A 22428-nucleotide genomic window follows, 5' to 3' on the forward strand; every position below is an offset into this window, starting at 1 on the left:
ATTTTTGTCCATTAATATTACTTTCAATGATTGCTATTTATACTGTATGTTGTTATTTATATTTATTAAATGACAACATTATTAGTAATATTTATTATTTTCATTTCATCCATATATATATATATTTATATATGTGATAATAATTATATATATATTACCTAATTGTCAATATTAAATACAGACAATTAACATGAAAATCTTAATTGATAATAAATTTTTTGTTTATTATTTTAGATTTAATTTAGATAATTTAATTTAATTTATTATACAGTATATTAAATTAGGCAGTTATAATGTAAATTAATATATTAAATAATAATATATCTGTTTAATATTGAATTTATAAATATATATATATATAATACAATATAATGTCAATCAAATAATAAATTTAATAAAAATATATTAATATATTATAAAAATGTTGTAAAATGTAATAGAAAATAATAAGTTATTTCTAACATATAATTTATTTAATTGTTTTTTTTCCGTATTACTATAATATGCAACTAATATTTGCAAAAAAAAATAACACGTTTTATCACTTAAAATAGTTATTATTATTATTATTATTTTTAAAAAAAAGGTTTAATGAAATAAACTTGATGAGTTTTCCATTGAAATTGATAATTACAAATTTGGTTGCATAATACAATTTACAGTAATTTAACACAAAAATTTTAATTATTTTTGATTAACAAACTAACAGCAAAAAAATATACGTTTATTCAACAGCAAAAAAAAATACAATTATATTTTTTGTAAATTTCTCTCCACATTATATAAAACATTAATACTGTTTACAGAATATTCTGTAGAATTATTTCCTATTTGATAAAATATTTCTGAATATATATATATAATACTGTAATACAATAAATAAATTTTATACAATGTATTGTTTAAAATTAGTTTAGCGAAAAAAATAAAAGTAAAAAAATGAGTTTTCATTTTAATTATAAACAAAGTTAATTAATTTACTAAGAAATATATTAACAAATTACTATTTTCTTTATTACAAATAAATACTGTATAATATTATAAATTATTTGTAATATTTTATTATATATATATAGGATAAATAAAATATATTTAAAACCAAAAATATTAAATTTACATATTTTTATAAAACGATGATTTTTAAGTTAACATATTGTATTTGATTTTACAATAAATTCATTTAAATATATATATATATATATATATAGAATTTCATAAATATAAATAAATAAATTGAATTATTATTTTATAAAATGTCCCAGGATAATACATTTAGTATATTATTGTTGTAAATATATTTCATATTTTATTGTATAAAATCAAATATATCATGATAAATCAAAAAACAAAAAAATTACATATATGTTAAATTACAGTTAAAATTTTTCTAATAAACACTGCTTAATAATATAGTAGTACAAAAATACAGTATATATATATTATACTAAACTTTTATACACTATAATTATATTAAACTATTTTATCTATTAATATAATAGTATATAAGTTTTTTAAAAAGTTTTGTGTCGGATTAATTATAGATAAAGCGGTTTTAATTATACACTAGAGTCACATATAAACAAGTTATCTAATAATTGTTGTTTAAAAATTTGCATAAAATTCATACAACTATATACTACTGTATATATATATCATGTGATATATATATATTAAAGTCTAAATAATTTTCATTGTAAACATAATGTACATAATAAATACATACAAAATGTTATATATATATATATATAAATATATATAGAAATGGACAAAATAAATTTAGTAATTAGTAAAAATTTTTAATAATAAATTACCATGGGGAAAATTTTATGCAAATTACTACCACTTATCGTTTTTAAATAAAAAAAATAATTATTCACCATGATCAAATTTGAGCAGATTCTCTCAGCTAAACAATTGATCCAATTTCGATAATATTTAATAATAATAATAATAATAATTTTTTTTGTTTTAAACAAAAATAAAATACAATAAAACATAATAAAATAAAACATCTTAATTTTATATCATAACATTTGAGATTAAAAAAATATGTATACATTTATTAGATATTTTTTTTTAAAAAATAATTATATAAAAAATAAGCTTGCTAATTACATATACAAGTTATTTTATTTTATTTTATATAATTTTCTATATATATAAAGTTTTTTTTCTGTTAATATTAATATCAAAAATGCATTAAACATATACAAAAAAAAATTTAAAAAACAAATTAATAACACATTGTCTAACTGATACTCGATGTCAAAAATTGCAAATTGCATAAGTTATCAAAATAAATCACTTAAAATTATTAGTATATAGCATTAATATATATATCTATATATATATAACTATAAATCATTTTATTGTATTATATTATAGAATATATAGTATTTAATAATATTATTGATTTTAATGCTATTTTATATTTTGGTTATACATTAATAGCTTAGAATAGGTTTACTAAAAATAATAATAATAATAATAAAATCATTACAAATAGATTATTATAATAATGTAAATCCATTAGCTATTTATAACTTTTTATATAACATTTTTTTGTTATTACAAAAAAAATATTATTTTTTATAAATTTAAAAATTTAAAATTATTATATAGAATATGTTATTTAATAATTATATTTTTTTAAAAGAATTTAATCTTCAAAATAAAAACATTTATATTTTAAAATCATCTTTGTAAAATATATGTGAATTTAACTATGAATTAGTTATTATATATATATACACTGTACTTTATATTAAAAATTATATTATATATTAAATTTATATAGTTATATTGAAGTACTTGAAAAATATGTATGAAATATTTACATAACCATAAATAATAACATAAAATTGCATTTTATTTCATATACTAAAATATCTCTTATAATATATTAAAATGTTATTGAATTAAAATGTAAATGTAATGTACATATGTAGATATATATATATATATATAAATATATAACTTATTATAATATATTACAAATATGATAGTAAAAATTTGTTAGCAAAAAAACAAAATTTATCCCAACTAATGAAATTTAAAATATATAATAATATAATACAGTTTCAACAGTTTTATAAATCGGTTTCTTTATATATAAGTATAAAAAAAATATTTCTAAAAATAATTTGATAAAATATTTCAATCACTTTATCATTTTCATAGGATTTGAGTTTAGAAAAAAGTTAAGACTATAACAAATTTACAAAAAAAATAAAAATAAGTTTGCTTTTTATTTTATGACAGTTTATTTGTTCAATAGATATGTTATACTCTACAGTATTTTTTTTATAATAGAAAAAAAATATATTATATAAAATATATAACGTATTTTCATAGAAATTGATTTATTGGTATTACACTGTGTGTTATACTGTATCTAAATTTGTTAATACACTAATAAATTCATTGATATATTACTTAATTAAACATAGACTTAAACATTAAGCGCCGATTGTTTTTTTTTGTTTGTTTGTTTTGTTATACTATTTGTGATTAACTTTGTGATTATAAAACAAAGTTATAACTTATTTTATATATATATATATATATATATCTATATATACTGTATTATTATGTGATATATATATATGTTTAAAACTGTTCATGAAATTTGTTATTTCATTATAGAAATGGTTTAAACGAGTGATAAAAAAACCAAACAATTTTCAAACAAACACAAAAAACACTTGAAATATAAGTAAAAAGATTTTTATTTTATTTTTTTTTCTTAAAAACATATATTAAGTTTTGTCTCTCATTTAATTTATATTATATTTGTTGGTTTTAGTTTTTTTTTCAATAAAAAATTTCAGATTTTTTTCCAAAGAAATATTTTTTTGAAACTTTTTTTTTATTTTATTTTAAACATTTTATCAAATACTAACACACAGTACACACACACACAAATAAATTGATCCCCTTTTTTGTTGAAATTTATCCTTTAAATATTGCAACAACAAAATGTTTGTTAATAATATATAATAGTTAAACAATATATATATATATACTGTATATATACAGCAAATATATGTAGACTATATATTTGGATAATATAATAATTTTAATAATTATGCATTTAATAAAAATTGTTTTATTTATAATACTATTACAACAACTTATATAAATAATATTAATAAATAATAATTTATTAATAAATAATATTATTGAATACTAAACAAACAAAAAATAAATAGTTTAATATATGTTCAATATATGTGATCAAACATTTTTATGTTTTTTAATGGTAATAATATTTATTTGTTTGTAGTTATTTGTCAATAAATATTGAATATATATTATAGTTTTTTTATTATTTGCAAAATTGAAAATATTACATGTCATATAAAATTAACTGTAAGTTGTCATATATATATATAAATTTATATAATAATATATAGCATATATGGTATATATATATAAATAAATACATTGATGATTGACAGGTATAATATTATATATTACAATATATACAGTATATAAATATATTAAGCATCTGTATATACAATTTATTGCATAACTCAACACTTCAATTGCTGACATACAGTACTGTACTGTTGTATAGTAGTAGTAGTAGTAGTAGTAGTAGTAGTAGATGTCATAATATCAATACATAGGATATGACACAATACTTACACACACACACACACACACAATAAAATGATAAAAATATTTTGTATATATAAACAAAACAAAAAAATTTCTATCAATTTGACAATAGCAAGAAAAAAAGACATCTAATATCAATGTTTTATTATTAATAAAAAAATGTCACCAAAAAAAACTAAAGGTTGCAATACTTTTCATTAAATATTTGTTTCCCGACTTATATTTTCACTTAGTTTTTTTGTTTTTGTTGACCAAAAAAAAATTTATTAAAGTATAGGTATTAATATATCTATAATATTATATATATATATATATATATACTTAATATTGTCATTTATTTTATCTATAGAAAAAATACTTGAAATTCAATTAAAATTTTTGTCAGTTATGAACTTTGATATTTAATTGATGTTAAAATCATATATATATATATATATATAAAATATTTTTGTGTTATTATTATTTATTATTACTTATATTTGATATACTGTATGTATATATAATATATATATATTTGATAGTCAATAAATATTATGAGTTTTTTACAAATATAATAATGAATTTTAAGAATTAAATTTATTAATATTTTTATTTTTAAAATCAATTATTGATACCCGGTTAATTTTTGGTGTTAATTTAATTAAAAGTTTAGTTATTATTATCATTGAATGTATTGTATATAATCGTTTTTTAATGTTACTGTAAACTTATCTAAAAAATAAAACTATTAATAATTTATAAAAAAAATGATAAATTATAATTCATTTAATATTAATGTAAAAAAATTTAAAAAATGTATTTATCTATTATGTTTAATAATTAATAATATATTCATTAGACGATAATAAATTTATTTATCTAATAATATCTATTTATCCTTAACTAATGTTGAACTGTTGTCTAATTATAAAAAATACTGTAAATATTAACTCAATTTACATTTATTTGTATTATTAATAATATACTGTTTAATTAGTAACTGTTTATTTGTTTAATCAAAACATATATAAAGTTTATATATAAAGTATATTTAAAATCAAGTAATTCTTACATATAAAATAAATACAATAAAATACATTAAACAAACAATTATTAAGTTAGATTATATTAATTTTTAAAAATTTTAATTTTCACATTTTAGTTCAATAAATATTGTATATTAAAATATTTACTAAAATTTTTATATGTTTTATATTTTTAGTTGTGTTTAATTTGCCATAAAGTTAGGCTTAAATGATCCAAAAATTTTTGTTTATTTGTTTATTTAAATTGATTAATTATATACTGGTTGATGTTTATAATTAATAGTTTAAAATTAACTATTATGCAAATAAATATATTGTACAATATATATATATATATATATATATATATATCATAACTACAGTATATTTGATATTAATTTAAAATTATTATCTAAATATAGTACAGTAGCAATGAAAACAATGAAAATTTAACATATTTTTAATCATTACTAAAGTTATTTTTTTACAAATTGAAAAACAAAAATTAAGACCATTTTTTAAAAAAATTAAACTTATTTTTTTTTTGAGTCTTATATATTGTAATTTTTAATTAACAATTTGATTGCTATATTAAACAACTAAAGACAGAGAGAGAGAGAGAGAGAGAGAGAGAGAGAGAGAGAGAGAGAGAGAGAGAGAGAGAGAGAGAGTATTGTATTAAATCAATGATAGACTCAACCAAAAAGCAATTGCAATCAATTGTCATTTCATTTGTGTGCCAATACTACTATCACTTAAATCTAATTAAGAGTCGACTATAACTTTTCCACAACAATCAGTCTATACTACAGTATTATATAATACTATAGGCAATGACTTACTTATACCTCATTTAAATTATTTATGATTATTATTATTATTATTTTCAATGATTGAAATTTTTATATATATATATATATTTTTTTTACTTAATCTAAATTATTACATCCATTTTAACATATATGTCAATGAGCATCATATAGAATATTCAATTAATATTTTTAAAAAAAATTATATTAGTATTAATATCAATATATATGTAAATTAAAAAATTATAATTAAAAATTTTATTTAATAATATATACAAATACACAATATATATATATATTACAAGATACTTCTCAATATATATTTTTAATATACATATCTAGAAAGTAGTAAATAATAAATGTTAATAATAATAAATTTTATAATTAGAAATTTAGTTAGCTTTTTATAGTGTTAAAATAAAAATTTAAATAAAGTTTAGTTATTTTTATTATGTATATAAAATCTATAATAATGACAAATAAAAATAAAATATTTGTAGTAATATATTATTATATATATGTTAATTAGTTTTTTATTTAATTATTCTCTAATTTAATTTTAGAATCAATTAATGTATTTATATTAACGTAAAATTTACTACTAATAGTATTGAACATGTAAATTAGATCATCAACTAATCAGTATATATATATATATTAATATTTAAATAATATCTGATTATTTATTTAAATATTTTTTTCTATATATGTTTATCTATTATTAATTAGGATAACATAAATTATTAACTAATTTCATTCAAATATATCATACAAAACCCTTTCGCTAAATAATAATTATAAAAAAAACATATATTATATTTCAATTAATTATTTAATTTTACATTTAGACGTTTAGTGTTGGAAAATTTAAATAATAAAACAAAAATAATTAGTAAAATACATGTGAAATAGATTGACTGATATACAGTATATTTGAATGAAATTAGTTTATCTCATATATATGTATAATATAAATATATAATGTATGTATAAATATATATATAATCTTATATATATATACGTATATTATATACTGTATAATGAAATCATTAAATAAAACACTTTTTTTGCCTATAGTTTGACACATAGTTTGCTTAACTCGTCAGCACTTATTTAAAAAAAAAATAAAAGTTAGACTTTATTTGAGAAAATCAATTGATAGATAAAAAACACGTCAAGAATTCTAATTAAAAATAAAAGTCTTTCATTTAGTTTATATTTATTTCAATTTATTCTTAATATTATTAATATTAATTAATTTCTATTAATAAGAAATATATTTATTTATTTAATTGTTTTTATATTATTATAATCATTCATTTAAACCTAATTTTTTTATATTAATCATTATCATTCATTAAATTAAAATTTCATTATCTTATATACAATAAACTTAATTAGTTTTATTAATTTTTAATATTTACTATTTTGGATATTGCTATTTAAAAATTTTTGCTAATATATACTGTAATTAATTTTTAGCTAAACAAATATTGTTTTATTTTAATTACTAATCAATTTTTTCTAAATTAATTTAGTTTTATTGATAAAATTATATTTAAAAAAAAATCACGATTCATACACTGAAAATGCTCTATAAATAAATTATAAGTTTTATTTATTTGTAATTAAATTATTATAAATATTTTTTCTTTAAATTTATTATTTAATTAAATATATTTATAGTCATTTAAATCAAGTAATTATTTTTTCAATTTATTAAACATTTAGTTATGTTAAGAATTTCGGATACAAAAATAGCATATAAAATAAACATCAAATTATTCACATTTAATATATTAATAATTAATATTAAATTAATAAAAAAAACACTACATATTAATATAAAAATGTGATTTTTTAATTAACTGTTAATCAATGACAGTAAAATATTTTTTGTTTTCATCTAAAATATATAATTTTTTTAATTAATTTCTTGAAATATTATGATAGTATTTTTAGATAACCTTTTAATAAGATATTTCATACTTTATATTGTTTTTTATTTATATTACTTAATTTAGTTTGTAATAATAATAATAATAATAATAATAATAATAATAATAATAATAATAAAGCACCAATATAAATTTCTGCAATCGTTAACATTTTTTTTAATTAATTTAATTTTATATTTAATATTAACTTCGTTATTATAATTATTATTATTATATTACTGTATTATTTTTGTACATATAAATGATATTAATTTTTTGATTAAAAATATTTTTCACTTATTGTTATTATTGTTAAAATAATTGATATTTTGTTTATAAAAATTTTTAAATAGTATGACTTTCAATATTATTTTTGAAACTAGAAAATTGTATTATTGTTTTGTTTTATTAATTATAATATAGAGTTAATACACTATTATCTAAAAGACATCAATTTCTTATTAGGACAAGTTTTTTCAAGTAATCAAATTTTTTAATTATTATTATTATTTAGTTTATATATACAATGTTTATCTATATTTACAAATATGTAAATTAAAACTAAATAAATAGTTTTTAGTTTATATATATATACAATAGAAAAATCAAGTAAATACAGGAATTAATTCAATTTAATGGCACTAATGAGTGACTGAAACAAATTGACCAAACAATACATATGTTTCAATGTGTGTGTGTGTGTGTGTGTGTATGTGTGTGTGTGTGTGTGTATGTGTGTGTGTGTGTGTGTGTGTGCTGTACATTATGTATGTACAGGTTATGTCAAAGTTCACAAAACTGGTACATTATATTTATATATATCAAATAAATAAATTTATATCATATATATTATGTAATTTTATACAGTATATAATATTCTGTTTATTAAATATACTAAACATTATGTTTAATAGATTTAAGTTGAAAATAGTGTTTTTTATTACCAACTAAATTGACAAATACTCTGCTATTTACTATACATTGTATACAATGTTATTATTGTCAATGAATTACATTTGAAATAACGTTAATATCATTAAACGACATACGAGAGAGAAAATAAAAACTAATTCAATTTGATTTAATACAACCTTAACATGAAAGTTGTATTTATTTTTTGAATATTGTATAATATAAATATATTGTGTGTTTATATGTTTGAAAGTTCAGTTATTTTGGCTTATTTTTATTTATTATAAATAGTAATAATGTGTGTGTTATAATGTTGTTTAAGAAAACAAAAATCAATTTGAATATATAAATTGAAATTATTGATAGATAAAAAAAAATTTTTTTTTTTTGGTTATCATAATAAATCAATTTCAATGTGTTATATATTTTTTTCTATAGACAGTATATATTAAATATTAAATGACATTTGCATTTATAGTAATATTTTAGCTGACAATTTAAATTCATTGATTGATTAATTGACTAACAAATTGTTGATATGATATCATTTATTTGTTTATCATGTTATTTACATATTATTTATTATTATTATTATTTTACTTTATTTTAATTTATAAGCATATTAGTTGTTTTGATACTTTATTATTATTATTATTATTATTATTATTATTATTATTATTAGTAGTAGTAGTAGTAGTAGTAGTAGTAGAAGTAGTAGTATTAATATATCAATTCAAAATAAGCTGTCAATTGATGATTGCGTGACTGATTTGTCACAAATGTATTGATAGTTAAGTCACGTATAACTTATATATAACTGTATATATATTTAAGATAACATATATATAATGAACTGTTCATTCATTGTGTTGTTATTGTTGTTGTATAAAATGAATGCCTGATTATAGCTACCAATTATAGCCAATATATATAGACTTAAATATATCAATTAAATTACTTGTAATTGACTCTATAAATAAAGTATAGATTTCCGGCCAATTTCAATGACCAGTAGAGAGACTACATGGGTTGACAATTAATACAGTATATACTGTATTCATATATATATATATATATATTTCAACCAAAACTAATGTCTTCAAGAATATTTGTTTTCTTACAATTTGAACAAAGTTTTGATATATAAAAAAAAATTTAGACAAAATATTCTGTTATTCTGTGAAAAATAAAAATGTTTTTTTTGTGTATAGATTTAAATAATTAGATTTAATTAATTGTTTTCTAAATTAAAAATTGAATAATTAGAAAATTAAATAATTTGTTTTCAATTTATAAATAATTTACTTTTTTTTAGTTTATATTTAGTTTAGTTTTAGTACCTGAACCGGTAATTAGTGATGTAATTTTATGATGTTTTACAATTAGTCATATAATATAAGTATTAACTATTATTAGATTTGTAGTTAAATAAAATATATTAATAATTTATATACGGTATATAAGGCTAACCAAAATGTTTACTATAGAGACACATACTGTACATATTACAACATTAAGATTAATTTTTAAAGTTAATTAGTATATATTTTGTCTGTTATTTTTGTTTGTTGTTATAAAATATACCATTACTATAAATATTATTACAAAACAACTGATTTATATAATAATAATACTTATATACTGTATATATTCTGTATATATATTTTCAGGTATTTAATGGACAACAACTACAACAACAAAAATATTAAGTGAAATAATATGACAACATTTGTATGACATTATTGAATGAAATGACATAATGGGAGTACTGCCGGCTATAAACAGTCGATCGCCAGTTGCCGATGCATTCAATGAGACCTCACATTTGAATAACGTTGCGATAGCCGTACCATTAGGACTGGGCTTATGCTCTCTAAGCCTATTAACGTTTTTAGGCAACGCTATGGTCGTACACGCCATCAGAACTGAACGCAAACTACACACCGTATGTATTATATATATTATTGACCAGTAATTGGCTCTTAAACTCATACACACACACACACACACACACACACACATACACACACATACATAATCATACACACACATACACATACACATACACATACACATACACATACACATACACATACACATACACATACACATACACATACACATACACATACACATACACATACACATACACATACACATACACATACACATACACATACACATACACATACACATACACATACACATACACATACACATACACATACATACATAATCATACATACACATACACATACACATACACATACACATACACATACACATACACATACACATACACATACACATACACATACACATACACATACACATACACATACACATACACATACACATACACATACACATACACATACACATCATGCCATTAACACACACTAACAAAACTAATGATTGTGTCAATCATTGATCACTAAATGCATATTCATTTTACAATAACATTCATACATAATATATTATATACAAACACATAACTGTATTAACAACAAATAAGCAAATATCAATATATATATATAGTATATATTATATACTGTAGTTTTGATAAATAGTTTATTTTAATAAAAATAACACAAAAAAATCAATGCATCTGAGACTGTCATCTGATCAAAATGTTATTAATAACAAATCATAAATTTATTATTAATAACATATTTTATTAATCATTTAAATTAATAATATATTATTTTATTTTATTTTCATAAATTTAAATTAAATTAAAAGAATAATTTAAATTACTGTAATAAATATACATTATTATCAAAATATACCAAATATAATATAATTATCAACAACAAAAAATGTTTAGTATATTAATGATAAAATACATACATACAAGAGTCAAACATTAAATAAATTATACATATTTTTAACAAACAAACAAACAAACAAAATTTATACAACTTTTATAAACAAAAAACAAACAAATTATTAAAAATATTATAAACATAAATGTAAAAGTTTTAGTCATTTTTATGTTTAAAAGCATAACTTACTTGTATTATATATATATATATATATAATATGATAACAACATCAATATCAATGAATTACTTAATGCGGTTTATAAGTTATATATATGTGATATACCAGTTATTAAATTATACTATTAAACTAAATATATATATATATATAGAAATACACACATATATACAGTATTTAATAATATATTAATATTATACATTAGATTCTAGATTTAATTAAAACAATTTTAACATATAATGCATATATATATATATAATTAGCATAATAAATTGAATATATAATTAAAAACTATTTTTTATATATTTATATGCTATGTGTTTTTGAATAATTTAATATATAATCTAAAGTAACATATTGTTTGATCTCTCTCTCTCTCTCTCTCTCTCTCTCTCTCTCTCTCTCTCTCTATATATATCTATTAATTTAATATGAAATTATTTTAATTATTTTGTTTAACTTTTGAAAAATATTAAATAGTTTAATTTTCTATAAAATGATAATAATAATTGAATGATCAAAAATTATGATAAAAATATTTATATGACTTGGACACTAAATATAATGATGAAAACATTTTTCATTTTATAAAAAAACAATAAATAAATAATTTAATAAATAATTAATAAATTTTGCTTTTTAGATTAAAAAATATATTTAAACTAATTTAAATAATGCACCAATAAAAAATAGCAATTAGATTATATAAAAATTTTATTTAACACAAATATAATTTTATAATGCATAAAATCCAATAAAAATATGAATACCAAGGTAAATGCTATATATAACGACAAATTATATTATAACTTTTTTTAAAAAATTTCTAGAATATATATATATATGTAATAAAAAAGACAATATTATTACATTGACATAAAATTTATATGTAGATACTATATATATATATGAGTAATATTAGAGTAATATTATATATATATACAGTATATGTCTGTAAATGATTGCTTAGAAATATAATAAAAATATTTTGATTAAAACTAATATTTAAAGAAAAATGAGATCAAAAGTACAGAATTTTTTTTTGTTTAAGTGAACATAAAAGTGTAATAATTTTTATTAGGCAATAAAAAAGGTTAGTTTTTTATTTTATTAGATTCACTTATATTAATAATTTAATTTTCAATACGTGAGCACATATATACTGTATATATATATGTTTTATGTTTATAATAGTAGTCAAGTATTTGATTTTTAAAAGTAATTTTAACATTTTTTTAACATTTCAACTTTTCATAATAAAAAATAAAATGTACAGTAATGTAAAACAAATTTGTAATTCAAGTAATATTCAAAAAAATATTTATTATAAAAATTAATTAATATTTATACGTTTTTTAAAAAAAAATATAAATATTGATTTAGAAAGTAGTTATTTACTTTTATATACCGTACCTTAATATGATATATATAAGGGAAAGGGATGTACGGCATAAACGAAATGAGCAAATGAAACAAAAATTAATTTATGTTTGACTGCATCGTTAAACAATGGATAGTAGTCTATATATACAGTATATACTGTATCTTATCATTGGTTTAAGTTGAAGAGCTTAATGATGTGTTACTTATGGCTTATACTGTAAAAATAAAAGACTAGAAAAATGTTTAGTATTATTATTATTATTATAACTAAAGTATATCAAAAGTTTTACAGTATTAGCAATGATTTAAACAATACATATTAAAACTTTAATTTTTATTTTATATATATACTGTTGTTATTTATTTTTTTTAAAAATTATGTATTAATAAATAACAAAAAAAAATTAGAAATGCTTTGACCGATAGATAAATTGTGAATTTTTTATCCAATAAATAAAAATCATTTTTTTTAAATAAAAATCATTTTTTTTAAATAAAAATAAGTTTTTTTCTAAGAATCCTTATTATACTTTAAAACTTAAATTTTATCAATAATTTTTGCGATAAATCTATAATAAAAATCAAATATATGATTAAAATTGATAAAATAAAATATTTCAAACAATTTTATATTGATACATACTGTAAATTAGATTTCTAATACATTTATCATTTAAACTGATAATTTAATCCCCATTGTTATTGTTTAATAATTATAAATCTCATTAAAATTTTACTTATTATTGAAAATATTATTTGTAAAATACACTGATGACTAAAAAAATTAATTTATCATATTTATCAATTTATTCAACAACAAAAAACAAATTATATTTATATTGTTATTTATAACTTATTATAATTAAATAAACTTATTTTTCTAATTTTAAGTAATTACTAACAAAATATTTACGTAATTATTATAATCAAATATATATATAGTTATTTAGATAAAGCAGTTAAATAAATATAACTAATAAGTAAATATCGATTACTATAAAAAATAAAATAAAATTAACTACAAATCGATGTTTGGTCAATAATATATATATATATATATTCAATATACGAGTTTATATGTCAAATCAAATTATTGAATAAAATGATATTAAAAATAATGTTATTTTAATAATGTAAATCTAAAAGTCTATATATATATATAGCCTTAAAGTATAATAAATTATGATATCAATTGTGACTATATTGAGACAGATTTTTATGGGCAATCAATCATTATTATTGAGCAAATTATTTCTAGATATTGCTCTATGGAATCCATATTACTGTATCATATATTATATTATTAATATTCATTGAATTTATTTATAATAATAACATTAAAAGTTTTTTTTGTGGGCCAAATATAAGCAACAACAACAAAAAGTAGTGTTAAAGAAAAGAAAAAACATTAGAGATAAATATCAATTTCATAATTATTATTTTTATATATAACATATAAAATTGTCATGCAATTTAATACTATTTTATATGATAGTATGATAGCTTAAAATAAATTATTTATTGTTTAATAAAAATTTATTGTTTTTTTTAAATAAATTTTAAATTATATAAACATTTAATCAATATTGATATATACATGTATATTGTAGATACCGGTATAAAATTCAAACTAATATTAATTTACATGTATAATTATTGTTTTCAAAAAAAACATTTTTAAATAGACACAAATTACATATATAACAATTAGATAACATAATTTTTATCAAGGTTATTTTTTTATAAATAAATTACATTAATATATATTTTTAAAATCCTAACTAATGTGGCTGATATCATAATCATATAGTTTAAAAGTAAAATAAAATTATAAATATTTATAAATATTACACATTTATAATAATAAGTTAAAAAATTATTTTTTTAAAAATAAATATTATTTAATACTATAATATAAATAAATTTTTTTTAAATTTTATTGTAAACACTTACCCATTGAAATGATTGAATAGTTAGCCAATAAAACTATAGTCATCTATAGGTGTCACATATATTGGGCTAATAACCCCACCCCACCCCTCCACCAAATGTTAATTCAATTATTATACAACACATCAATTACCTAGTATAGTTTAATCCTAGGCGCATACCACCCCCCCCCCCACTTTCATCTAGTACAATTTTTTTGTTGATTAATTCAAACACAATACTAAAATTAGATACTAATAAAAATATAAGCATAAAATCATTTACAAACAAACAAACAAAAAAATTAATACAATTTATTATACGATTGCTTTCATAATATATTTATATACATATATGATATTATACCATACATTACGTTAAATAATATATGATATAAAAAATCATTGTATTTAATATAAAACTTTATACTAATTATTGCAAAACTTTTTGTCGTTTTTATCGTATATATTATTTGCGCGCAAATTTATAATACAGTTATTTTAGACATTATTTATTGACTTTTTTTTAAAAAAAATATTTTATTGTTTGTAAATGATTTTTTTGCTTATTTATTTAAAATAACCTAAAAAAACTTTATTTATTTTTAAAAAAAACTATTTCTAAATTAAGTAACATTTTAGTTGAATTACTGTAAAATTAATTAGGCGTTAAATATTAAATTGATTTTTTTTAATCAACTACATTATAATAGTGTATAATAGCGTTGGTGTAGATAATAATATTTTGCACTACAGCTTATAAACATTAAATTAATTATAATTTAATTATATTAACAATTAATTTTGTTAACATTTTTTTTAATATAAGAGCATTTCTAAAATAATATTAATTAAATATACCATAAATTTTAATATAATTATTTAATTATATTAAATATTTTTAGTTTAATACAGTTAAACAATTTATTAGAAATATATCGATATCTTCAATAAACGATTGGTTATCTTTAAAATTTTTTTTGTCATAATTTAAGATATCTTATTATTAATATTTACATACATTATTAATACTTTTGAAAAAAAACAAACAAACATTTTGTTTCCCCAAAACAATTTTCAAATATTAGTATTGTTTGCGCTAAATAAAACACATTATTTATAAATAAATTGTTTGACTAAAAGTTATAGATAGTGAAAAAAAATTTATATATATATATCGGTATATACAGTATAATAATAGTAATAATAATATATGACTTAACGCTAGAGTAGACATCCATTTGATTGAATATATAAAAATCAACACACAATCTAACAATAACTATAGTTATAATATACTTTAGTTTATTAACAACAATAAATTGTTAATAATATTTGTTAATCAAACACACAAATTTTCTATTGAATTTATTATCTATTTATTTTTTTAAAGTTATTTTTTTAAAATACTAAATTTTACTTAATTTTTAACAAATTCATATACAGTATATATATATATATATATATATTTTCTCCCTGACATATAACATCATTTATATATATATTAACATAAATCTTTATATATAACATAAAATATAGAAAGAAAAAAAACAAAACGAAAAATATAGTGAAAATTTTATTTACATCTATCATAAAATAAAAATTTTGATTCAATTTATTAGACTTTTATTTATTGAACTATATTATTGCCAACTAAGTAAAGTTATTTTATGGGTTTTATTTTACAAGAAAAAAAATCTAATAAATTACTTCAATAAAATAAATTTTTTTTTAAAAAATTAATCTAAAACATAAATTTAATGTTTGACATTATAAAAGTTTACAATTTTATAATATTTTGTTTGTTTAATAATGTTTTGTTTTAATGAAAATTATTGTATTTGAATGCTAAAAATGTTATAATTTATTGATTAATTTTCAACATAAATAATGTAAAGTACTTTACATTAAGATACTCTATAATTAATGTCGACTTTTAAATTAAAATGTAATGGATTATATAATTAGAGAGAGAGAGAGAGAGAGAGAGAGAGAGAGAGAGAGAGAGATAAATGCTGTCACTAATATAATAAACTGTTTATATTATATAATATCTATTTTGATACTTATATATATATATTTTATTTCGTTAATACTACATAAGCAGCACCGGTATATATATATATATAGTCAGTGTATATTACTTTATCATAAGATTAATTTGATTTATTATAATATATTATATATTAAAGTAGTACTACTATTGTTGTTGTAAATCTCATAATGAAAGTCATTTATATAAATACTAGTATTACATATACGGTATATATATATATATTCTATCATTATATTACACAAACATTTTATTGATACGATATTTTCCATAATAGTACTAATAATAATATTTATAGTAACATATAGTACATGTATAATGACATAATGTATCATTTGCTGATATTATTATACTGTATAATATTACATATATAATATTAGTAAATTATTATTATAATAATAATAATATAGCAAATATCTAAACAATTAATTGAAATTTAATAGTAATAGAAATAGGAAAACTTTTTTTTTTGACAGAGATATTGTATTATAATATTATTATTGAAGACTATTTTTGTTCATTAAGATACTACTGTTTTTTTTATTTGTTATTTATTTGTAATTAAAAATAAAATTAACCATGTTTATCTAAAATTTATTAGCATTATATTTAGTTACACTATTATTGTCTAAATTATACCAGACATTTACATTTAGCAATATTTATATTTAGACACTAATGGACTAACTAATGTTAAATTAAGACAATATAAATTAACAACAACAACAACAACAACATAAAAAACAACAAAATTTCATTAACATATAGAATATAAGAAAAATAATGTTTTTTATATACTTTTATAATTATCATTTTTAGACTAAAATTATATTACTTTAAGTATTAAATTGTTAATTAAAAAAACAAACAAACAAACAAAAAATAATTTATTCATATAGTAAACAAATTATTTAAAAAAATAATTAATATTAGATTATATTATAAATATTAGTTTAGATTATAAATATTAAATTAATTATCAAAAATGATATTATTTTTTAAAAAATAAAAATATTTTCACTTTTAATAGGTAAGCAATATGTTTATCATGAGTCTGGCGATCGCTGATTTAACAGTTGGCTTAATAGTAATGCCTATTAGTTCAGTGTATGTACTATTGGGTGACTGGACACTGGGTCTAGTGGTTTGCCAGCTATGGCTAGTTATAGATTATACGGCCAGTACGGCATCGATATTTAATTTATTGATATTAAGTTTGGATCGTTATTGGTCTATACGATCGCCGCTCAAATATCTATGTAAACGAACCAAAAAGCGAGCCCTGGGTATGATTGGCATTGTTTGGCTAATATCTATCTTATGGGTCATACCTATCATTGGTATATCATTTTTTTATATACAATATTATATTGATTTTATCTTTTTAAAAAAATCAATTTGTTTGATGATATATGTATGACTGATACTATTGTTTGTTTGTTTGTTTGTCTGTATGTTTGGATAGGCTGGCACTTAGTATACTCTAACGGTGTCCGCAAACACCCGGATAATGTTTGCGAAACCGAGTTCAGCGATTCAATACTATTCAAACTGACCACTTCGGCCGTCAACTTTTTCATACCAATGATACTAATGGTTGTCATCTACTATAAGATATTCTGCGAAATCAAACGCCGAGGAAAGATAGACATCGGCCGGAGTCTGAGTGTTTCGTGTGCCGACCACTCGACTACTTTGAGCCGATCATCGTTGAGAAAACAGCGTAAACTTTTCCAACGAAATAATTATAAGACAACAACAAAAACTAAGGGTTGTTCCTCCTGTTCATCATTTCCAGCAACAACAACAACAGCCAAACAGATCATCAAAATGAATTGTAATAATAATAATAATAATAATAATAATAATATTAACAATACAAGTGATCCGTTAGTAGTGGATAGTGAAAAATGTTCGCAAACTGATAGGCCATCAATCGATAGACCAAATAGTAGAGATAGTAGTGATGAGATTAAGTGTCAAAACAAATTACAGTCGTTGACTACTAATACAACTACCAGTGCTGCTGCTGTTATCAGTGATAAGCCGACCTACTCTGTCGATGATAGCTTCTTGTTGTCGTCAGCTAAACAACACTATCAACAGTTGACACTAATGAGTGTTAAACCAGAAAAGTCTTCGCTAACGGCACTCGAAGACTATAAAGGCGTCAAAGTGGAGGTCGAGTATATTAATGGCGGATCAGTTGTCAATATTGTTAATACCACTCATTTGGATAACAAACAACCAAATGACCAAAAATTATTAAACACTTTATCGACAATTAAAACATCAATCGATACGAAATCAGATTCCTTGATCACTACTACTACTACTACACTATCCGGTTATAAATCGCAACAACAAATTAGTAGTAAAAATAAACACAAAACTAAGTGTAAATCCAATACAACAAAATTAACTAAAAGAAAAAATGTCAATAATGGCAGTGAAGATGATAATCAACAAGAAATGGATGAATTGAATATTAGTAGTAAAAGCAATAGTTGTTTAAGAAAAACCACATCAAACAAGTCGTCGTTGAAAATCAATACATCAAATAATACTAATAATAGTTTAGAAATCTCAAGACTTGATAGTCGTCTGGTGTCTCGTCCGTCGATAGCACTTCCGGCCAACGAGTTGTGCATCGAGTGTCAGTCAACAGCGGCTGCAGCCGTAGCCGCCACTCATCACATGAATGCTTTACGCCGTGAAGAGTCCTCACGTTTGCGTCAGGAGAAGAAGGCTGCCCGACAATTGGGGGTCATTTTGGGCGCATTTATACTATGTTGGATGCCATACATCATTACATTCATTGTTACAGCTCACTGTCCCGATTGTGTATCATCTACTGTACATCAGGTGGCCATTTGGTTAGGTATGTGCCATCATTATTGCTAGTCTTATCTATACACTCTATACACTATTATTTTTTTTAAACAACAGTAATGCACTCAGATTTATCAATCAATATATATATATATAATGCAATTATTATTATTATTATTATTATTATTATTATTAGTAGTAGTAGTAGTAGTAGTAAAGTGCAAAATATATGTAAAAAAGACTATAAAATATTTTTACGCCGTTTGCTTATATGTCGCATAAAAGCATTATTTTTTTGATGAGTTATGAGTTTTTCGAGAGATTTTTTTTAAAGTTATGAAACCATTATAAGCGTCAATGAATTACATGTTTAGAGAGAGAGAGAGAGAGAGAGAGAGAGAGAGAATAGTGTGAGAATATAATGGTGTGAATGCATTGTGTTGTTGGCAACCAAATGCTATCATAAGTATGGATAGTATTATTTAGTATATTATATAACTCCGATAGTTTATGAAAGCCTATTGTTATAATAATGCCTTTCCCCAGTGCTTGACATGCCTTCAAAGCATTTATTTATATACATATACCGTATATTTGTTGAGTTATTTAACAATTTTACTCTCAATAACCCAAAAAATCAATAATTCTTTACAACAAAGAAAACAAAAAATCTTATTGTTTTATGAAAAAAAGTTAAATAAAATAAATTGATGCGATTATGTGTTTATGTGTTTATATATCAAATTAGAAAATATTTAGTTTTTTACTTTTATTTTTCACACACATTAATAATATTAATGATTTTTCATATGAAACCATGACATGGTATTTTGAATTTTATATATATATACGGTATATATATAATAAATAACACATCGTAATGATGTTTACAATAATATTTAAATAGCAAAAATTTATATAAAAGTTAATGAGCCTTTGCTTGACTATAAATTTGATTTTATAAAAAAAAATAAAATAAAATATTGATTGCATATTTAAGCTATAATATCTAATCTAATAACTCGTAAACTTTAATTTTTCGCCAATAAATCAATTATATCAGAAATAATAAACGATATTTATATAAATATTTTCTATATATATATAGATCTCATAATTCATAACCAAAATTTTTAAAAATATTTTAATGAGAAGTAATTTCCCAAAAAATAAGAATTTTGTTGAATAAAAAAATAATATTTTAGTTGCAAATCTAATGTGACATTTTTGCATCAAATGTTAATTTATTTCATAATACGAGATAAAAATAATATTATAATATATATATATATATATATATATATATATTGAATAGTATTTTGAAAATAGCATTATTAATATTATTATTTTTATTTATCTAATAATGCATTACTATTTATTTTGCTTTTTCAAAAAAAAATATAAATGTTAGTTTACTTTATATTCATGATTTATTTATTTATAAATATTTAACTAATATAATATAATTTTTTGTTTTTTTTCTCAAATCAAATCTAAATAGGTTATGTAAATAGTTTTTTGAATCCATTTTTGTATGCCTTATGTAACGAAAACTTCAAGCAGGCATTCAAGAAAATGTTAGGTCGGGTCAAAACACAACAGCCCTCCTATAACTTTGATCTGACACACGGTACCAGCTTTCGGGTCAACAAAAATAATTTTGCCTAATAATTGTGTCAAAATTCAACTAATAATAATAATAATAAATAACATCATCACTATTAGCTATTAAAAATTATTATCTATCATAATAATTAAATTATTTATATAAACCATTATTATTATTATTATTATTATTATTATTATTATTATTAATTAGATAAACAATTTTTTAAAATTAAATGAATGTTATTAATAAATATATATATAAACTAATTTATGAAATTTTCATATTAAATGATAATTACTATTTAAAAGGTTTTTTTTAATAGAGAAAATTCTCATAAT

General features: G+C 18.7%; 1 protein-coding gene across 1 annotated transcript; it reads left to right on the forward strand.

The window, feature by feature from the left end:
- Positions 1 to 11165: 11165 nt before the first annotated feature.
- Positions 11166 to 22149, forward strand: LOC128962860 (muscarinic acetylcholine receptor M1-like). Its single transcript, XM_054309259.1, has 5 exons — positions 11166 to 11230; positions 18680 to 18989; positions 19115 to 19486; positions 19544 to 20530; positions 21983 to 22149. The coding sequence occupies exons 1-5, from the start codon at positions 11189 to 11191 to the stop codon at positions 22147 to 22149; spliced, it is 1878 nt and encodes a 625-aa protein (XP_054165234.1). The 5' UTR covers positions 11166 to 11188.
- Positions 22150 to 22428: the final 279 nt, after the last annotated feature.

Source organism: Oppia nitens, unplaced genomic scaffold (genome assembly GCF_028296485.1).
Source record: "Oppia nitens isolate AA-2021 unplaced genomic scaffold, nextdenovo-longstitch-racon4-pilon3 scaffold6_pilon_pilon_pilon, whole genome shotgun sequence".
Taxonomy (NCBI): domain Eukaryota; kingdom Metazoa; phylum Arthropoda; class Arachnida; order Sarcoptiformes; family Oppiidae; genus Oppia; species Oppia nitens.

Bases quoted from the DNA above. Each gene is read 5' to 3' on its own strand.
- LOC128962860 (XM_054309259.1), top strand. From the start codon at position 11,189: ATGGTCGTACACGCCATCAGAACTGAACGCAAACTACACACC. The intron at 11,231-18,679 runs GTATGTATTATA...CACTTTTAATAG, and splicing joins CTGAACGCAAACTACACACC to GTAAGCAATATGTTTATCAT. The intron at 18,990-19,114 runs GTATATCATTTT...ATGTTTGGATAG, and splicing joins ATGGGTCATACCTATCATTG to GCTGGCACTTAGTATACTCT.